The sequence below is a fragment of the Anopheles maculipalpis genome, chromosome 2RL (assembly GCF_943734695.1).
Source record: "Anopheles maculipalpis chromosome 2RL, idAnoMacuDA_375_x, whole genome shotgun sequence".
Taxonomy (NCBI): Eukaryota; Metazoa; Arthropoda; class Insecta; order Diptera; family Culicidae; genus Anopheles; species Anopheles maculipalpis.
This window is the reverse complement of record NC_064871.1, coordinates 9,551,025-9,569,677: the sequence shown is the minus strand read 5'-3', so window position 1 is coordinate 9,569,677 and position 18,653 is coordinate 9,551,025. Positions and strand designations below refer to the sequence as shown.

The following is an 18,653-nucleotide window of genomic DNA, read 5'->3' as shown; positions in this document are numbered from 1 at the left end:
CAAAACGGTGTGCGATGCTTTCATCATATATAACGTTCCGCGCTCCATTCTAACCAGTTCAGTTCGACGAATTGTCAACCATCGGAAGCAGCAGCAGCAGCAGCGAACGCGCTTGACATCCGCAACATCTGTTTTTCTGTGCGCGGTGCCCTGGTGCTTTTGTGCAGCCGGTGTGTGAAGTAAACACAGAAAGAGAGGCAGAAGGAACCTTTCCTAGGGAGTAGTGTGTTGGTGGGGAAGTTTAGATCCTTTGCGGAAATTCGCTGCCCTTTTAGTAGGCTGTGAAGGAAGCGCTACACATTTTCCGGTAATAATCTCCTCTTTAGTACGATAAGTGTCTGGATGAGTGTTGCGTGTGTGCGCCAAGTGTTGTACCGTGGACTCTAAGCGTGTGTGTGTATGTGTGTGAAAAGTAGATTGTGTTGGTGACAGGAAAAGAAAATATTTTTCCTTTCATTTTCAGCATTAAATTTGTCGGATCTAGTGAAACGCCCCAAAATTGATCATATGCGATGAAGGTAGTGTGTGGGGTGAACAGCCTGGCTATTACATCCCACCACCACCACCCGAGACTGTGTTTTAGGTTTTATTTTGTGCGACACAAGCATGATTACCACCCGAAAAAAGCGCACTCCGGTTCCGGTTGGCCGACGATATTCCAGCTCACGTCAACGTGTGCATACGTTTGTGCGTGCAAGACAAAGAGAGGAAATAGCCGATTTTCCTGAATTGCCACCCAAAGAAAAAATGCCGTGGAGAGAGAAATCGATTTGTAAACGATTTTGTTTCTTCCACCACCACCCTTCACCCCACCACGTTTCCGGTAGACGTTCTTGACTTTTGTTGTTGTTGCCAAATGGCTTTTCCCCTTGTGTGTCAATTTTCCAAGCGCACGTACCCCCCAGTCTCGTCCACTACTCATTGGAGCAATACGGTGAGAGAGGTGAGTTGTAGGTCATCATATTTCAACCGTTAGGCAGCAGCGGACGAGACACAGGGTGTGAAAAATGATGCGATATTACGTAAAAAAGAAGCTCCGCGATGAATTGGCCATGGAAAACATCACCAGTGTGGGGAGAGAAGCTGCAGCAGCACACGAACCGCACCTTGACAATGCTCGGTTGAGGTTATTGCTGTGCAGAAAAGCCAAGATAGCATTGCTATATTATACACACACAAACACAGAACGGAAGAGGTGCGAAAAATCGCCCCCGTTTATCTGGGTCTGGAACGTTGGGAATCGCGATAGTGCGCGGAGGTGCCTCTGCTGGTCGAGTGTCACAAACTTGGCGATAAATGCATTCTGCATAGATCGAAGAAACAAGCATTGAGGGAAACACACACAGTTAATATATATTCGCATAATCAACACATCTGGGGGCAGCTCTCGTGCATTTTGGGTTGCCAAGGGACGGTGGTTGCCTAACAACCCGTCGTCGAGATAGCGAAACATCCCACCTGTGTGTATGTAGCGGGAACAGGCAGTAGTAGTGACTTTTAAAGGGGTAAGCATTAGTAGAAGAACCTGGCAAGCATACACATGGTACGTAATTTTAACACTAAACGTATGATTTTTATTGAATCATCTTTTTTGTAGATAACGAATGTGCTTGGCCCCTTGTCTGAGCACCACACCACATACACACCGCCTCCGATGGACAGTTGTTTAAATATGTTACTGTTAATTCTCTGTTTGGCAGCGGAAGTACCATCGCTCCATCGCTGCTAAATAGCACGTTTATGTATCATGCGCTTCGGTCCGTTGTTGGACAGTGGGACAGTTCTCTACTGCCCACACACAACACCGCAGGCAGATCGATCCCGCGTACATTGGTTTTGCAAAAATAGAGCACCGCATTTACCATTGAATGCGAAAAGAGTATAAAAAATAGGCAAATTCCTCCTATTGGGATGGGTGTGTTTCCTTCGGAGAAGCTAAATTGATTTTATTTTTACTCACCGGGTGGGTATGTGCCTGTTGTATGTCGTTCGCAAATATCTTACCTCCCCCGCATAAGGTTCATCGTGGATTTGTTGGATGTTGAACCTGCTGTTTATGCACACTCCACTCCTACCCTTGTACAGCTAACCCGAAGGGAGGATTGATTGCATTTATTTTTTGCATATCTACTTTGTTGGGAAATTCCATTTCTGTTGCTTTGCAGCAGTAGAGATGCTTTAAAAATACCAGACCAGAGGTAGGAAAAAGATCTAGTTACTACGAAAATTTCATTCCGCATCTGTTAGGTTCAAAGGACTGATTCATAGACTGTCAACTCCTGTACAGAATAGTAGGTGGAAGTAGCTTCAACGATAAAAATCCGAAAAAAATTAACTTTCCCATCACCACAAGTTACCATAGGTAGGAAACTGGAGCATAGCTTAGATGGTTACTTTTTCCGGCTGTTGCTTGAGTTAAAAGTGAAACCCAGCAGCAAGGAAACGTCCAGCGCGCTTACACTACAACTAGTCTTCCTACAAATCACAAATGGACAAACAGATATAATATGTAAAATGAAGTGCAGTAAAGAGCGACCAGTGTGTTGCATAAGCAACAGGTGAGCCGCTTGCACCTTGTTCACATCATCTATTGCAGCGCTCTTTCCCTATCGTCGGCAATCCGGAGGGTTTGCTAGTTTTGATAGCATTACTTAGTTTACCTAATCGTGTGAAAGGTAACATGATGTACCACTATCCTACTCTCCTCCCATCCCACCGTAGTAGTAGGGTAGCACAAGCGCAATCCACTGATGGCGAACCAAGTACGTAGCTTTCCGTTTCGTTGGTTTGCTCTGAAATTGTGTTTGCACACACCATGCGTTATGTATAGGAAGAGAGCATTGCTGCTAGACTGATTGGACTTTTATTTGCGATGGTTAAAATTGTAGCATGGAAACTATCTTTTTCCCTCATTGCGGTTTGCTTGGATGTAGCACCCTTTTTTTCTAGGGTATAAAAATTATGAGCAAAAAAGCATAATATAGGAAGCTTTTTCGGATCGGATCGCGTCCGGCTGTTGCCATGGCAAACTAGTTGGAAACTGTGCTATTTTCGTGGTCCTCTCTCTCCGATTGAAAAATGGTGGAAGTCAAGTCACACGATTGACGGGCTGAAAAATGGCAACCAAATCGTGTAGTAATTTCATCAAACGGTCAATAATTAGAGGCAGTCCACCGTCGTTATATTGCGTTTACGCTTTGTTCACCGTTTTCGGCACACCATTTGTAAGCTGCGCCTTAGTCATGGCAAACCGAAAAACTGGCTTCGCTATTTTATTTGGGTTGCAGAAAGCCCAATCGATTCGAGAAGAAAAGCCAAGCCAAACGAAGAGAAGAGAAACACACATACAAACGCAGAAACGTCGGCCAGACAGGCAGGCGGACCATGTCAAAATATCGCGAGAAAGTGTAGTGAAAAGGGCACTAGCAAAGGTAGGGTAAGAAAAATGCAAGGGCGAAATGAAAAATGCAACTAGAGCAACTTCCATTTCTTTCTGAGTTTATGGTGGCTAAAAAAATGCCGGCAAACGTGCAAGACAAGACGCTGCTTACGTTTGCTTACAGTGAAGAGAGCCATCACGCACATAAATACGTCAGTTGCGCCAACAATCAGTCGCGAGCTGTGTGGTAAGAGGTTCTTTGCTGCATGCCCTCTCACAGTGCACAGCCCCAGCCACAGCCCCGTGCTCTTAAGACCCTCCCAAACGAAGGGTTTTGTGAGGCACGATTGTCTGAAACTCGTTTTTTTTTTCGAAGAAGATGAAACTTGCAACTGATCTTGTTTTAAGTTTTAATCGCAGTTGAACAACAAAACGAAACACATCCAACTAGGAATATTCGGTTTATGGGCACATCTTTTGGATGTAAAAACAACACCATTCCTGTCCACGTCATTGCTTGAAAGTGTCCCAGTGGTCATAACAGAAAGGACAAAAACATGTTTATTTCGTGTCGCGTTCATAAACGCAAGATGCTGATGTCTTTTAATTTTTGGTCATTAAGTAAGGAGATAAGCCAAATCCGGCCAAATCGTACACAGATGTGGCCTGATTTAGGCGCGGTAATTTAGCTTCTTTTTTTGTACAGAGAGCAGCATCTGTAAGACAAAAACAAAATGCTTGGCAGTTTAACCTCTAAAAGCATCAAAATGATTCCTGCAGGAAGTTTCTTTGAAAAAAAAATCTGCGAATGTTTTGTAGTGTGGCGAAAATTGCTCGCATTTATTTTTTTTTTCGTCATGCTTTCCATAATGCAAGAAACACATCATTCTGTTAAGTGGAATCATAATAGATGTTTCTTAAAATAAACTTCACCATCAACTTCCTCGCCATTTATTTTTGCATTCATGTGAGATCTGACTTTAACGCCTCCATGGCATTTGTTAGCTGATATATTTTCCCGTTTTGCTGTGCGAAATCTACTGACGTTATTCTAAAACCCTTCCTACGGCCAACGAGGAAGCAAATCTGGACGGACAAAGAAAGAGGAGACCGAGTTCAACCTAATTTGATATATCGCATTGATCGTGGTTTATGTTCTTTATTTCCCTTCGCTCGTGCATTGTGCTGGAGAGATATGAATGCAAACAAACAAGCATGGGCCAATATACTGCTTGGCTGGGGAACGCTTTAATGCAATCACCACACTGCAGTCAAGAGATGTAAAGCGATCGGCCAAAGGGGAACGGAAACACGTGACAGTGAGCTGATGCTTGGGCACGATCGTTTTGTTCGATAGATTGTGTTTCTTCTCTCCTTCAGGAAGCTGTTTTTATCGTTTTAGATAGGCCTTTACTGGGCGACAAACCAACCGAAATGAATGCGAAATTTACCAATTACTTAACAATCTGCATACGAGGACTTCAATGCGTGTTTCTCCTCGCGAGTGCACTATTTGGGACTCTGGCGATAGCGACGACGACGATACTCATGATGCGGTGTGCCGCCACTATCAGACGTACACACTGATAAGCCCGCTTTTGCTTGCGAAAATGATCAGCTGACGACGGCGAGAACAAGCTCGTCCAATTGACCTCTCGCGGGCGCACCGCGGGGTAATGTAGGTAATTGAGCCGCTTCAGATCTCGTCAGCAGAGAAGGAACAGCGGGACGGAATCACACAGTAACAGACACCATCACCGGGGGCTGCGCGTCACGTTGTGGCAGAAATATCGCACCAGATCCTTGGCAGTGATCGCGAGCTGATCAATGACGAAGATTTGACGTGATCGGGTTTGGTACGTTTCGGATTAGAGCCGCGTGCCATGCTAGTGCCTCGCAACGTGCGCGCGCGCGGACAAATAACAACAAAAACTTTGGCTTCCCAACATATAATATACTTGTTGTATTATGACCCTTCCACGCGGGGATGATGTGTAGAGGAGGAGTTGTAGGTCGTCAATGTTAAGAGGGACGGACTGGCATTAGAGCTGCTCTGCCCTGGCTCACGTAGACGACGGCCGTTATCAGTGTTTGGGCTGATGGCTTTCACCTCTCGAATAGTGCGAATTTGTGCTGACGTGAGCGTTTGATTGCGATTCCACGCTGAAGGTGGTGTTTGATGATTGCTTAGAAATTTGCTACAGCACCGACGGATGTTTCAGTACCTTCTTGACTTTGCTAGAGTTTGGAACGACTCATGGTGGGCAGTGTTGCAGTGTAAGTGGAGTGGACCATTTTCACAAGTTAGCACTAGATGTTCTGTGTATAGTGGCGTAGTGAGAGTGTCGTCGGCCATTGCCAAACGAGTCTATATTTTTGGTACTTTGGCAGCATCGAATTGGCAACTGTCCTTTTTTAAAAATAACAGAAATCATGCAGTGGTGACTGACAGTGGCTCTTTTTGAGTGTAGTATCCATGTACAGGAAGGCTAATTATCCATCGGTTGTAGGGAGTAATAGTGAGGAATCTATGTAGTTTTAAAGGAGCTTTTTGAAGCGATCCATGCGGCCCTGAACACGCCTCCCTAGATATTGTTATGATGTAAAAACCTCTCAATATTTAATGAACCAAAGAATGTTTACTTGGATCCATTACTCCTAGTCCTCATGTCCTTCATATCATGCGGAAGAGCTCAACTGTTGCGTCGTAGCTCTTCCCAACTTTGGACTCATTCCTTCATTACTAGAAGGAATGGACACGTACAATCAATAGTCTAAAAGATGTTTTACGATCAAATGGGGTAGTTAAGTGACGTCGATTCAATTTAAGAAGCTTAAACATGACTAACTATTTGTTTGTGTTGTGGATAAGACGGCATCAATCCTTTACTACCTGGCTTGGTGATGATTATTAACGTGGTGCGCACAAATGGCGTCGGCTCGCACGTGGTCACCATATACATTGTGTGCTGCGTAAGCTGTTGTAAAGGGGCTTGCGCAGAATGTTAATTACTAGTGACAGGACACATTAGGAAAAGACTCAACAGCCGTTCGGGCACCATATCACCACCATTGTTTGGGAGATGTGCTTTCGGTCGCCCTGTGACGTATACCGAGCGTATGCCGAGGCACACCCTAATGTATGTGTGGCAAAGGGAGGGATCGGAGGTCCTCTTAAGTACGTTAATGAGATTGCTGGGAGCTTTAATTAATATTTTAAGGCTTTTCCAAAGAAAGAGGTCCACTCATTACAAGTGATATGCGTCATAGCATGGAAAGCAATGCACTGGACTTGCCTTAAAGCGTGGTAGAAAAAAAAAAGCAAGACAATAAACCTCGTACATTGCGCAGAAGGTCTTTTATGTTAATTAACCTCAGCAGATCAACAATGTATCGTTCTTTTTTTGCTGTTCTAATTCTTTATTGTAGATGATAGGCATGCAACAAGGCTTCTCTAGTGGCAATTAGAAAATTTCATACAAAAAAACGGATACAGCGAAGAGTGCTAATTTCTTCATTTTCATCGAACAAATTCCTGCAAACTTCATCCTTCACGCCAGAGCGCTTGGAATCAGCTGTGTTTACGATGCTAGCGGGAGCACATATCGTGGTGTTGTGCCCCCTTCTCGACCCTCAATTCTCGTTGGACCGACGTGTATCGATTTTTCGTCCGTCGCATCATCCGGCCCAGACGCAAGGCGCGTGGGTGTTTCTCTGTTGGGTCCTGGGACAAAAAAACAGAGAGATAGGCGCGACGACATCATGTCGGTGTGTCTCCCTTTCCATTTTATCGATCCGTAATATACACACCATCGTGTGGCGCGCAGACCACAGACAGAAAATGTGTGTTGTGAGATTTTCTCTACTCTGCTGGTTTTTCCACCCAAATCTAACTGGTGTTCTGGCTCTGCTTGATTGCTACTTTTTCCATATGTATGGAGAAGATGTGGTGTTTTTAGAGGAGAGGAGAGAGAGACTCTGGACTAGCCAATATGGCGAAAGAGAGAAAATGTCTGTATGTTGAGAACTCCCTTTTGCCAGCGGCGGTAAGAGAGTTAAAAGTTTAGCAAGAAGATATATCTAATTATAATTGTACTACTCAGCCGTATTCCAATCCTGCAGATTACCACCAAGCGTAGTAAGAGAATCGTTTTTCCAGAAGAAATATTCCTCGGCTTGTCTAGCTTACTATTCCCTTTGAATAGTAGTATTTCGAGTTATCCCTTTCTTGTTGCTTTTCTTGGATATGGTGGTGGTGCCTGGGAGAGCAGAGCGAAACTTCTTGTTGCCAATTTTGTGCAAACGTTTTTTTAATCCGTCTTTTTCCTTCATGGTGCTGTGTGAAGAAACCTAGAGAGCCGCCAGTCCGTAGTCCGTATAGTAGCAGCAGCCACAGTACCCCGTCAAACACTGCTCAGGAACAACCAGAAACAACGAAGACGTGTGATCTTTTTTCTTGTGTCCTTTTCAAAGTTTAATGCCAAAAATTCTGGCTCCTCTCACACTGGCTGGGTGAATTGTTGTTGTTGTCGAGTAAAATTAGTGTTTGCCCAGGTAGTGTGTAAGTGGTGTTTTACTACAATTTTGCTACTATTTACTCTGCTTGCTGTGGGCCTGTGGTGGTTGCATTCGAAATTGCGTCTCCAATTTTCCTTCCAATGATTGGCGAAGTGTAGAGGGCGGCGCGTACATCACACAACACCATTTGCGTTTGCGTTTCAACTCAACGCACGAGCGCACGGTGTTGCGTGCGTTTTGTAGAGGTGTTTGATGATTTCTTTGTCTTTCCGTGGATTGATTGGCTTGTTTTTAAAAGAATCGAATCAAGATACTATTATTTTTATCAACCAACATTAGATAGCAGTTGTTGTGCGTTACTCACGTGATTTGATAATAGAATAAGTGGTGTGGATAAGCAAGCAAAGGTGTGTTTTGCATATTGTGTGAGCTCCCCCGATGATGGAACAGAGTGGCAGAGTCCTGAGTATTCCCTCAGGAAGCGCAAGTGTTTATAGATTGGATGTGCTGCGTGCGTGTGTCCCATTCTTCCAAACCATCTGTTGCTCCTGAATAATACACACGCGCGACCTGTAAAAGACTTCTGTTGTTGGTGCTTCTGGTGTGGCGTTGGTCAGCCGATGGGAGTTCGGGGTGTGATTTTTTCTTCAACCTTATGGGGGCTATTAAAAGAGGGTGCGATAATACACCCCCCCCCCCAACACACGTCAAACTCTAGCATTAGAGTTTACCGTGGAAAAGGGTGCACGTGTTGTCGTAGAATTCAGAAGTAGCTGTAATTTGTGTATCCCCGCGGAACAAAACGGAAGCCAGGGGGGGGGGGGGAGGAGGTGATATTAATTGATAGCAAGAAAAATGAAGAAAAAGCCCCACCCTCTATTTTAAATGAAAATCAATATTAAACACGATTTTCTTCTGCTCTGATGATGATATTTTGGTTCGTCCGTATTGCTGTGAAAATATATTATCGATTAGCAGCAGTGCCTTTGCTGCATGTTGCTGCCTGCTCATCGATGGCCCTGACCTTTTTTTTTTGCGCCTGGGTGTGCATAAAAGAAGAGAAGCAAAGCGCGAAACCAACCCACACCCACACACACGCGTCCTCCATTCTTGATGTGTCAGGGAAAAATGTACATATATCCGCAACACACCTTGATTATAATAACTTGATCACTCTAGAACGAGGTTTTAACACAAAGTTGTTAATTATGTTTCTCTTCCATTTTTTTTCTCCATTAATTGTAGTTGGTAGAGCGAAAAACAAAATAAACAAGGAGGTCAAAGGACAAAGATGGCCCCGAACGCAACTGTTGAGGCTACCGGTGTGCTGAACGAGCTGGACGCCGAAACGATCGACGGCGGTTTGGCGAAGGATGTGACACCGCTGAAGCGGGCGGAAAAGCGCAAGATCAAGCTGGTCTGGAGGAATGTGATTGCCTTCGGTTACCTGCATGCGGCCGCCGTTTACGGTGCCTTCCTGATGCTGACCTCGGCCCGACTTTATACCATCGCGTTCGGTAAGTAGTGTGCAGTTTAATAACCGACTTGCATATGACCTAGTGCACAGGTTCATTAAGCCTTCGGCTGCGGCAGTTAGGAAGTCTTCTCCACGTTATACTCACAAAAACGTTCCGTTTTCTCATTTCTGTTGTAGCGTTTGTTCTGTACGTTGTATCGGGACTCGGCATTACGGCCGGTGCGCATCGTCTGTGGGCCCATCGATCCTACAAAGCGAAGCTACCACTGCGCATCATTCTGGCGGTGTTTAATACGATCGCGTTCCAGGACTGTGCGCTGCACTGGGCACGTGACCATCGGGTGCATCACAAGTACTCGGAAACGGATGCCGATCCGCATAATGCAACACGTGGATTCTTTTTCTCGCACATTGGTTGGCTGCTGTGCCGTAAGCATCCGGAAGTCATCGCCAAGGGCAAGCAGCTGGACATCTCCGACCTGGAAAGTGATCCCGTGCTGCGCTTCCAACGCAAGTAAGTACTTTTTCGGTGTTTATGTGCGTAGCAGAAGAGTAGCTGTGTTTCGCAATGTGATGCAATATCGATATCTGAAAGATTAGATTGTGTAACTACTACTAATGAAGCTTTACTTTTTCAGGCACTACATGATTCTGATGCCGCTGGCCTGCTTTGTACTGCCCACGATTGCACCGGTGTACTTCTGGAACGAAACCTGGACTAACGCGTGGTTCGTTGCCACGCTGTTCCGCTGGACATTCATCCTGAACGTGACCTGGCTGGTGAACAGTGCTGCCCACAAGTGGGGCGATAAGCCGTACGATAAGTGAGTATTATGATTGTACCAACCTGGCTAGACAGACAAACATTTTCCCATGGATGTCAAACGTGTAACCCCAAACAAACAAACAAACAATCATATATGCTCGTCTCAACATCCTTCACGGCCGCTAGGGTCATCACTAGTGATTGGCCGGTCCAGAAGTCCGATAGTGATCGGTCCAGAATAGATTCCGACCAAAACTGATTTTTGCCCATCACTAGTCACGGCCTGCCGCTCCGGATCGTTGTGTTTGTTTGTTTATTGTTTGTCTTATCTCGCACATGCGTGGGTAATTATTAATCGTTTCGCTTTTCTTTCCCGATTTTTGTTTGTTTGTAGGAGCATCTCGCCCTCGGAGAATCGCACAGTGGCTTCGTTCGCTTTCGGCGAAGGATGGCACAACTATCATCACGTGTTCCCGTGGGACTACAAGACGGCCGAGCTGGGCAACTACCGAATGAACCTGACAACGGCATTCATCGATTTCTTCGCCAAGATTGGGTGGGCGTACGATCTGAAAACGGTGTCGCACGAAATCATCGAGAAGCGGGTGAAGCGTACCGGAGATGGCAGCCACACAACCTGGGGCTGGGGCGACAAGGATCAGGATCAGTACGAGGTGAAGCATGCGACCATCATTAATCAGAAGGAGGATTAAGCGAGGATCATTATCGCACAGAGCTGCCACCAGATGTTAAGAAGAGGAGGAGGGAGGAGGGAGATGGGGGATGTGGTGGCGGATATAAGAAACATCTTGGGAGGAAAGAAAAAGAGGAATTCAGCGACCTCAAAACTCTCATGCCTCTCAACAGAGAGAGGGGGATGAATCGACAAAAATTGCAATGCTGTGTGATAGAGGGAAAAAGAGACAGAGAGAGAGATAGAGATGAAATCGAATGATAAAATTACAAAAAAGACTCGTGATTCTATTTAGAACGCGAGTAAGAGAAAGGGATATAGAGAGAGAGAGATGATTAACAAACAAAAAATAATGCTCGAAGCAAAAATGGATATAACATCAAAAGGCTGGTTCGCATAAGTTACATTCAAGTTTAAAAAATGAACAAACAAACAAACACAAAACATAAATCATCCCCATCCCACACTGCAAACGCGCGCACGCACTATTGCTCTATTGATTAGGAAACAAACAAATAGAAGGAAGAACACACTTTAAGGCGGGTGACTTTCTTCTGGTATAAAGAAAGTTTTCGTTACGCAAGACAAAATGTGTACCCCCTCCTAGAACAAACTCCCCATACACACACACACACGATCAAGGAAACAGGGTTAGCGCGTGTTTAGTAAGAAGAAGCGAGGGAGGATTGAAAGGAGAATTCGGAAGGATTAAAATTCTATCCCCAATTTAGATCAAACCCCAGTTGGTGCCAGGCAAATCAGTTTGTGGTAGGGCAGGAAGTCTAAATTAACACCCTTGTTTTGGTGTAGAACACCGTGCGCGCCCACGGAAGAGGACATTTGGTGAAAGGAGGAGGAGAATGATTTGTTTGATTTGTGATGATGATTTGTTTTCCCCTTTTTTTTCTTTGTTTTCATTCTTCAAATCAAAGAGTAGGCCACGCAAAGCAACAGGCCGGCCAGCACACAGTTCAAAACGGAAACTAGTGAATTTTCCAGTATAGTTTAGGCAGGCGAGCAGACAGACAGGCAGTCGCGTGGGGTGGGCAATTCATTTTTTTTTTTTTTGGTTAAATAGTTTGTAGTAAGACACCGGGGTAGGGGTGTTGGGGTTTGGGCGCAAATGTCGTAAACCTTTTGTAACATGTGCGTGGTTCACGGGAGGTTCGCCTTTTGCGTTAGCTATAAGTTAGTAATTTATTGTTTTACTCCTCCCTCTGCGAGGGGTCATACACACACTCACGCACACCTGCACACGTATACAGATACATGCGAAAATGAGTTTCATCTTCGAATCAGAATTATCTGTGTCCTTTATCCTAGTTGGGTAAGGATGCAGTAGTAGGTGATAATGGGGAAAGAGAGGACGATTCAAATGATGAAAAAGGACGGTTAAACTGTCAATACTGTATGCATGATGTGCGTGTGTGTATGTTTGGGGTGGAAATAAAATTGTGAACTGAAATGCGAATAGAGAGAGAATACAGGCGTCGCACCACACCCCACGCATTCTGGATTGGATTCTGGTGTATCCTGGTTTGGACAGCTGGAAGGTCAAGAAAGATACTCAGGAAGTGCGTGCATGTGTGAAACTGTAATCACTACACACCTACACATTTTTGTTGGCTTCTTGTTTGGTTTTTTCGCACATTTTTGTTGCAAACATGTGTGGGGAGACTCTTTCCGAAATGTGTTTTGTTGGTCCGTTTTTGCTTTTTTTTTTTTGACGCGCCGGAATGAAAGAACATGGCAATGCTGTTCCTTTGCTTTTGTAAAGTGAATTGAACAACGGTGTGGGTACTATAAAGGGAATAGAGGAGGAGACTGAACTTTTCATCCATTTTGAATTTCTGTTTTAAAAATATGTGCTTGAACTTTGAGGGATGATTGAAACACAGGGGAGAAAATGCTCATACCATCGATCTACTAAATCCTCCCCAACACAGCGTCCTTGTGAACCAATCTGTAATGAGAAGAAAGCGAGAAAGAGAATGATGAGAATGCCTTGCCAACGAAAGAAAATGAATAAGTGATTGAGGGGGGTGAGATGGGTAAAAGAATATTTTATTAAAACGAATGTAAAAACTACACACACACACACACACACAAATATTAATGTTACACACAATTGGACGTTAGCAGCGAAAACGTGGATAAGATAAAGCAGAACAAATAATCCCATTTTTTTAAACTAATTGATAGTAAAAACTAAACAAAAAAAAACTGTAAGAGAAGGAAAAAAGATTCTTCGTAATATACATACCAACACACAGAGAATAATGCAGCACGACATACAAAAACTTAGAAATAATGTGAAGAGACAGAGAGAAAGAGGGAGAGGAGAAAAAAGAAGAAAGGGAAGGAAAAAACTAAATCCCCAAAAATCCCCGGAATTATTATTCCGAAGAGAAAATTTTAATCTCGATAATACATGCGAAATATTGAACTCTTAGTATAAACGCACTTAAAACGCGCGACAGAAACAAAGCTGAAAGGAGGGAGAGAGAGCAAAGGGTGGGGTAGGGGAAAATCGTTGGAAAATAAAATCTAGTACCGATTTCCAACGAGATTACCAAGCTCCTTCGATCGATCGGTAGATTTTTGAACTTCTCCGTAACCAAGAATCAGACACACACACGAACACACAGACACTTCTAATCGTACAACTTACATATATGAAAATCGTGTCCTTACGCTCTCCGGGACTAAATACGGAGCTGATATAGAGTGGCCTGCAGGGTAGAGAAGAACTTTGGTAGTCTTATAGTGTACTTAATTATAATATCTAGAATAGTAGCAGCAAGAACAGAAAAAAAAACAAACAAACCCCAAGGACGACAGAATTGTATGTGACTTTTTTTTACGTTGGTTTCTCCTCTAATTGGCGGAATAATGTCCGTGTAATGTTTTTCAAACATTTTAGTTTAAAATATTCTTAAACAGAGCAGAAAAAAAGAAGTTTTTGTTTATCCTTCGTTGTGCCGCTGAGAGGGAATGTTTCACATTTTCAAAGTATTATTTAATAAGTTCTTTTCTAATAATTCGTCCTTCCTTCGATTTCACACCTAGTACTGCAGGGTTGATCCAAGAGAGTAATGGATGTTTTACTTAAAATCAAACAATTCACAACTATGTAAAGGTTGGCTCGGTGGCGGCCACCTTCAGTAGTGCGGTGTATCTATGGTGTAAAATGGTGTAAGAAAGCTTTATCCACAGTTTTTCGCTGCAAACAAAAAGAAAATCTTTGTCCCACTGTCCTAATCACCACAATAACGGAAAGGACGGTGCAATGTGAATGTTTTGTGTGTGTTGGTTAATGTTTCTTCCATTATTGTGCACTTGCTGCATATGTATGCATGTTTGTATGTATGTATGAGTGTGTGGTATGGGAAATTCGGACAAAAATCAGAACAGAAAACTTTTAGTAAACCTCTTGTTAGATAAAATTGGTTGATTCGGGTTTTTGCGACTTCATTTTTCCTCCTTTTCCTTTTTGATGACAATTTTGGCTTCACTTATTGTGGATTCATCTATGGCTCTTCCCTATTTCTTCTAAAAAAAATGGTCGATTTTTGTAGAAATTAAAGAAATCTTAAGCAATGCAATTATTGAGTAATGAAGATTGCGAATTTGCTGTGCATTTTGTTAACAGTAGCGCAACCCGACCCAAAATAAAGCCGCTCCTCTCACATGTCCTCGATAGTATAGTGGTCAGTATCCCCGCCTGTCACGCGGGAGACCGGGGTTCGATTCCCCGTCGGGGAGAAGGAATCTTTTTTTTTCTTCTCCTTTCTTAGGGAACTATTAGCACGCATATTACGTTACTTTTAAGTACAATTAGATCAGTATGGTTATAAATATTTTTCTCATTTTAATTTTAATGGTAATTGTAAATATGATGCAGTTTTTTTTCATAGATCTAAAATAAACTTTTTAATCTTTAAACCATTGTAACATGTAACCTAGAAACAGTACAAATTTTGTTTCGACACATTTTCACAGCCAGCTGCTTTATGAGTACGCTGTTAAAGCTTTGATTCATGCTTCATCTCTGCTCGTTCCCAGTCGGCCAGCTTACGCTCCTTAATCCCACTGAAGCTTCCACCACGTCCGATCCCCTGCCGAAATTTGTCCGCCCCGGCCTTCGCTTCTTGCAGCAGCTCAACGGAAACGTCCGTTGCCTCACGTTCCAGCGCTTGCTCGAATGATTCCGCCGAAAAGGCACCATAGTAAGCTGCGTCCCGATCGTGACGGATGCACAGCTGCGGGTATTTGGCGATGCTCATCGCTAGATTGTAAGCCTGTCCGAGTCCTGCCCCAACGGCTACTACACGATTGACGAGTCCGATTTCAAGTGCTTCCTTGGCAGAAACCGTCCTACCGGTTAGGATCAAATCTAGTGCTCGCGAAAGCCCAATCAATGCTGGCAGCCGGACCGTACCACCGTCAATCAGCGGTACTCCGAAACGTCGATTAAAGAACCCAAGCACGGCATTTTCTTCCATTACGCGCAAATCGCACATCAGCGCAAGTTCTAGCCCACCGGCCACACAGTACCCGGAGATGGCACAAACGAGCGGTTTGCGTATCATTCGTCTCGTGGGACCCATCACACCTTCCGGATTGTGGACGATGGATTGTACCTGCTGGGGGTCCTGTTCGCCAGCAAGTTCGCCAAGATCGTACCCGGAACAGAAACTTCCACCGATACCATGCAGCACGCCTACATCCGCCTTTGGATCGGTTTCGAAGTCAGCGATTGCAGCCGACAGCTTTCGGCCAGTCAGCGAATCGATTGCATTCCGTACCTTTGGACGATTGATACCGATCAGTGTGATGTTGTTTTCCTTCTCTACAACGATAGTGTTTTCGGGTGGGTTTGGATTGGCCATTCGTTCTGCAAAACGAGGAGCGCACAGTAAGAACCGTGATTTACCGGTAAAACGGTTTCGTATGTACCTTTTCGTGGTGAGTCTGCTGCAGTTGTACACCGACGGACAAGAAGCTTTGGTGTGTTTCTATGAAAAACTCGTCCAGTACAGTAGCTTTTTAACACATTCATGGTTATTTTTGAGCTGCGCGATAAGTTTACGGCTCTTCAAAGATAAGCAAAAAATGTGTTTCAATAATTGCGATAACACCGCGCACAGAGCCAGCGATTGTTTGCTGTTGTTTGTTTGTTAAAAGTTTTGACGTTTCTCAGCACAACAAACCGCAGCACAACGGTGTGTATTCGGTCAGCTATTTTATGTTCTATTTACGAAATTTATTAACATTAGATTATAATAATGTTAAAAAAACTGTATTTATGGTTTACGTACCCATGTTTTAAATTAAAAATGTAATGGTAAAAGTAAAAATAAACACAATCGAGACGCTTTGTCGGAGGAAAAAGTCGTTACTATGCGTTACACGCATCCGATTTCCCGCACTGTGTCGGAAGTTTAAAACGACAGTTACGATGTTACAGTTCAAAATGACGGTTTGTAAGTAAACCTATCATCATATTTGTACTTACCGGAGGCCGACGGTAACAGTGCGTACGTAATAATAGAAATTTAAATCCCTCTAGACAATTTCGACATTTTCGAACATTAAACGGCATTTCTTCTTTATTATCGCGTTACATTACATCGTCTCGAAACAGTAGCAATTAAAAATGGGTTTACGTTTTTTTTTATTATTATTGCCACGTTCCGTATTCAGTTCATATCTCACCGTTTGCTAACGCTGTATGTGTGTGTGTGAGAGTGTGTTTGTATATATTTTCGCTGAAATACACACACACGCACACACACAGGCGTGTTCTCTTTTTAGCCGGATACCAATTACTACACAAAACATACGGCTCCCCTTGCCAGCAGCACTACAAAAGCAGCTAGAGTTTACCGATCAGGTCAAACACTATTATCCCGTATCGTATGCTTTTGCATTGGACCGGAGTGAGTGTTTTGTTTCCTTTTCTTTTATCTAAAAGCACAACTTCCACTGTAAAGGACCATATTTTGTTCTTCAGACGCTGTTTTCTAAGCAGCAAACATTCTGCAGATAAAGCAATAGAATGTTGCTCCTCATGAATTGTATCATTGAAATTGGATGGATATGTTGCGAATGAAACACATCCTTTACTGTATTATTTTGCTGGCATTCGCTTCTGTTTCTTTTATTGTAAAAAAATATGGCAAAACAAAAGTAAAAACCCTTTCCACAGGTGTGCAGCAATCCATTTTTAATTTATTCTGCAATGTGTACGAAAAATCCACATCGTTCTATGGCTATGGCGGTACCAGCAACATTTTTGAGTTATTTTCAATCGGTGTTAAAACATTGCGTTTCATTTCGTTAATTTTATTGGCTGTTTGGTATGTTGGATTCGGAAGCCTGTTCGGCTCTTCCCTCTCGGGAAGGTACTGGCAGCCAAATGGCGGACGTATGGGCGGTGTAAAATACTTCTTAACGCTGAGTTACCCTTTAAGTTTAGTGACACATGTTTGTGGCCTTGTTTTGGTAAAGTTTTTTTTTCCGTATATAAAAAAAAAAATACAAGTTCGAATCCAAACTAAAGTCTACCACTACCACTGCAAAACGAGTATAACTAGTGATGCCTAAACGAGAGCAATGCATGCAAACGATGAGAGCCCGCGCCGTTTTGGATGGATTTTTATATTTGGCTTTGTGTTAGTTTTGTTTTCTTCTTGGTTGAGTTGTGTACTTTACACGTTTGTGTTTGGTATTGGCATTTTGTCGCTAGAGCGTTTACGTGCTAAAACGTGGTTAACCTGCACAGTGCATACGTTTCGGGCGTACCTTACGCTTCAGTTACATGCGTTATTTTAAAAGTATAAACAAGAGGTTCAAGTAAAGCCTTTAAGGACGAAGTTATAACTAAGCGCCATACAGGTATGCTCATCATCTCTACACAGCATATACAGGTGTTTTTTGTTCTTTTCTTCTATACTAGTGGGACACTTTTCAACAAGGAGCCAAAAAAGCGATGGACTAGAAACTGTACAGCAGCTTTGAAGCAGTAAAAGTGTTTTAAAATATTAGAGAACAAAAAAAAACAGTTGCCTTAAAACTAAAACCACAGTTTTGTAACGTAACAATTTGCGCACACACACACATAGCAAAACATAAACTAACAGACAGTGAAAGGAGAGTAAAACAACGAACAAGTAAAAAGGCTTATCGTTACAGTATGGCGCACCTGCCCGTAAAGAGATCAACTGAGATGATCCTAGCAACCGGATACTTTTACGCTCTCGTCACAGCAAATCTAATATGGCGTCGTCTTAAAAAAAGATAAATCGAAACCTAGTGGACACGAGCAATCTTACTAGCTACCATAATTTTTATGGCATGACAAGAATGGTGAGAGGGTTAAATGGCGTGAGTTGGTGAAATTTAACTACAGTACAATATTTACGTGAACAATGCATCCGCTGACTAGAACTAGACGAAAAAATTAATTCCGGTTGCTTGGTAACCTAGCAGGTGTTTGTATGTGTGGGTTTCCGTCTTTACAACGAGTACATACAAAAATTTAATGCTGCATCCAGACAGCAGACCCCTCCCCCTCCCTTTCCCATTATTTACAAGCGCTACAAAAAAAGCAACCTGTCCGCAGGCTCTTTGGTTCTTCCCCAATTTCCCACTCGCTTAACTACAAAATATCCCTCCATCCACATCCGACTCGCTGACTAGAAGACACCGGTGGATCATTAGTAGAAAACGAAAAACTGGCTAACTCACTAATATGTGGTAACAAAAAGTGTACTAAAGTGTGTTAGAAAAATTGTTTAAATATTGCAAACTTTAG

The 18,653-nt window shown here is 43.3% G+C and overlaps 4 protein-coding genes and 1 non-coding gene across 6 annotated transcripts in view; 3 read left to right on the top strand and 2 right to left on the bottom strand.

Moving 5' to 3' along the window:
- LOC126557240 (nicastrin) overlaps positions 1–18,653 on the top strand; it is a 380,964-nt gene that overhangs the window by 149,058 nt on the left and 213,253 nt on the right. The window lies entirely within an intron of this gene.
- LOC126556571 (eIF-2-alpha kinase activator GCN1) overlaps positions 1–18,653 on the bottom strand; it is a 112,211-nt gene that overhangs the window by 69,746 nt on the left and 23,812 nt on the right. The window lies entirely within an intron of this gene.
- On the top strand, positions 9,145–10,855 carry LOC126558423 (acyl-CoA Delta-9 desaturase). The gene is made up of 4 exons (XM_050214436.1): positions 9,145–9,414; positions 9,552–9,888; positions 10,013–10,198; positions 10,535–10,855. The coding sequence occupies exons 1-4, from the start codon at positions 9,189–9,191 to the stop codon at positions 10,851–10,853; spliced, it is 1,068 nt and encodes a 355-aa protein (XP_050070393.1). The 5' UTR covers positions 9,145–9,188; the 3' UTR covers positions 10,854–10,855.
- Trnad-guc (transfer RNA aspartic acid (anticodon GUC)) lies at positions 14,528–14,599 on the top strand. Its single transcript has one exon. It is a non-coding gene; the product is annotated as a tRNA-Asp (tRNA).
- Positions 14,860–16,159, bottom strand: LOC126560079 (short-chain-enoyl-CoA hydratase). The gene is made up of 2 exons (XM_050216239.1): positions 16,156–16,159; positions 14,860–15,731 (listed from the first exon to the last, which is right to left on the bottom strand). The coding sequence occupies exons 1-2, from the start codon at positions 16,157–16,159 to the stop codon at positions 14,860–14,862; spliced, it is 876 nt and encodes a 291-aa protein (XP_050072196.1).

Bases quoted from the DNA above. Each gene is read 5' to 3' on its own strand.
- LOC126558423 (XM_050214436.1), top strand. From the start codon at position 9,189: ATGGCCCCGAACGCAACTGTTGAGGCTACCGGTGTGCTGAACGAGCTG. The intron at 9,889-10,012 runs GTAAGTACTTTT...TTACTTTTTCAG, and splicing joins GTGCTGCGCTTCCAACGCAA to GCACTACATGATTCTGATGC. The intron at 10,199-10,534 runs GTGAGTATTATG...GTTTGTTTGTAG, and splicing joins GGCGATAAGCCGTACGATAA to GAGCATCTCGCCCTCGGAGA.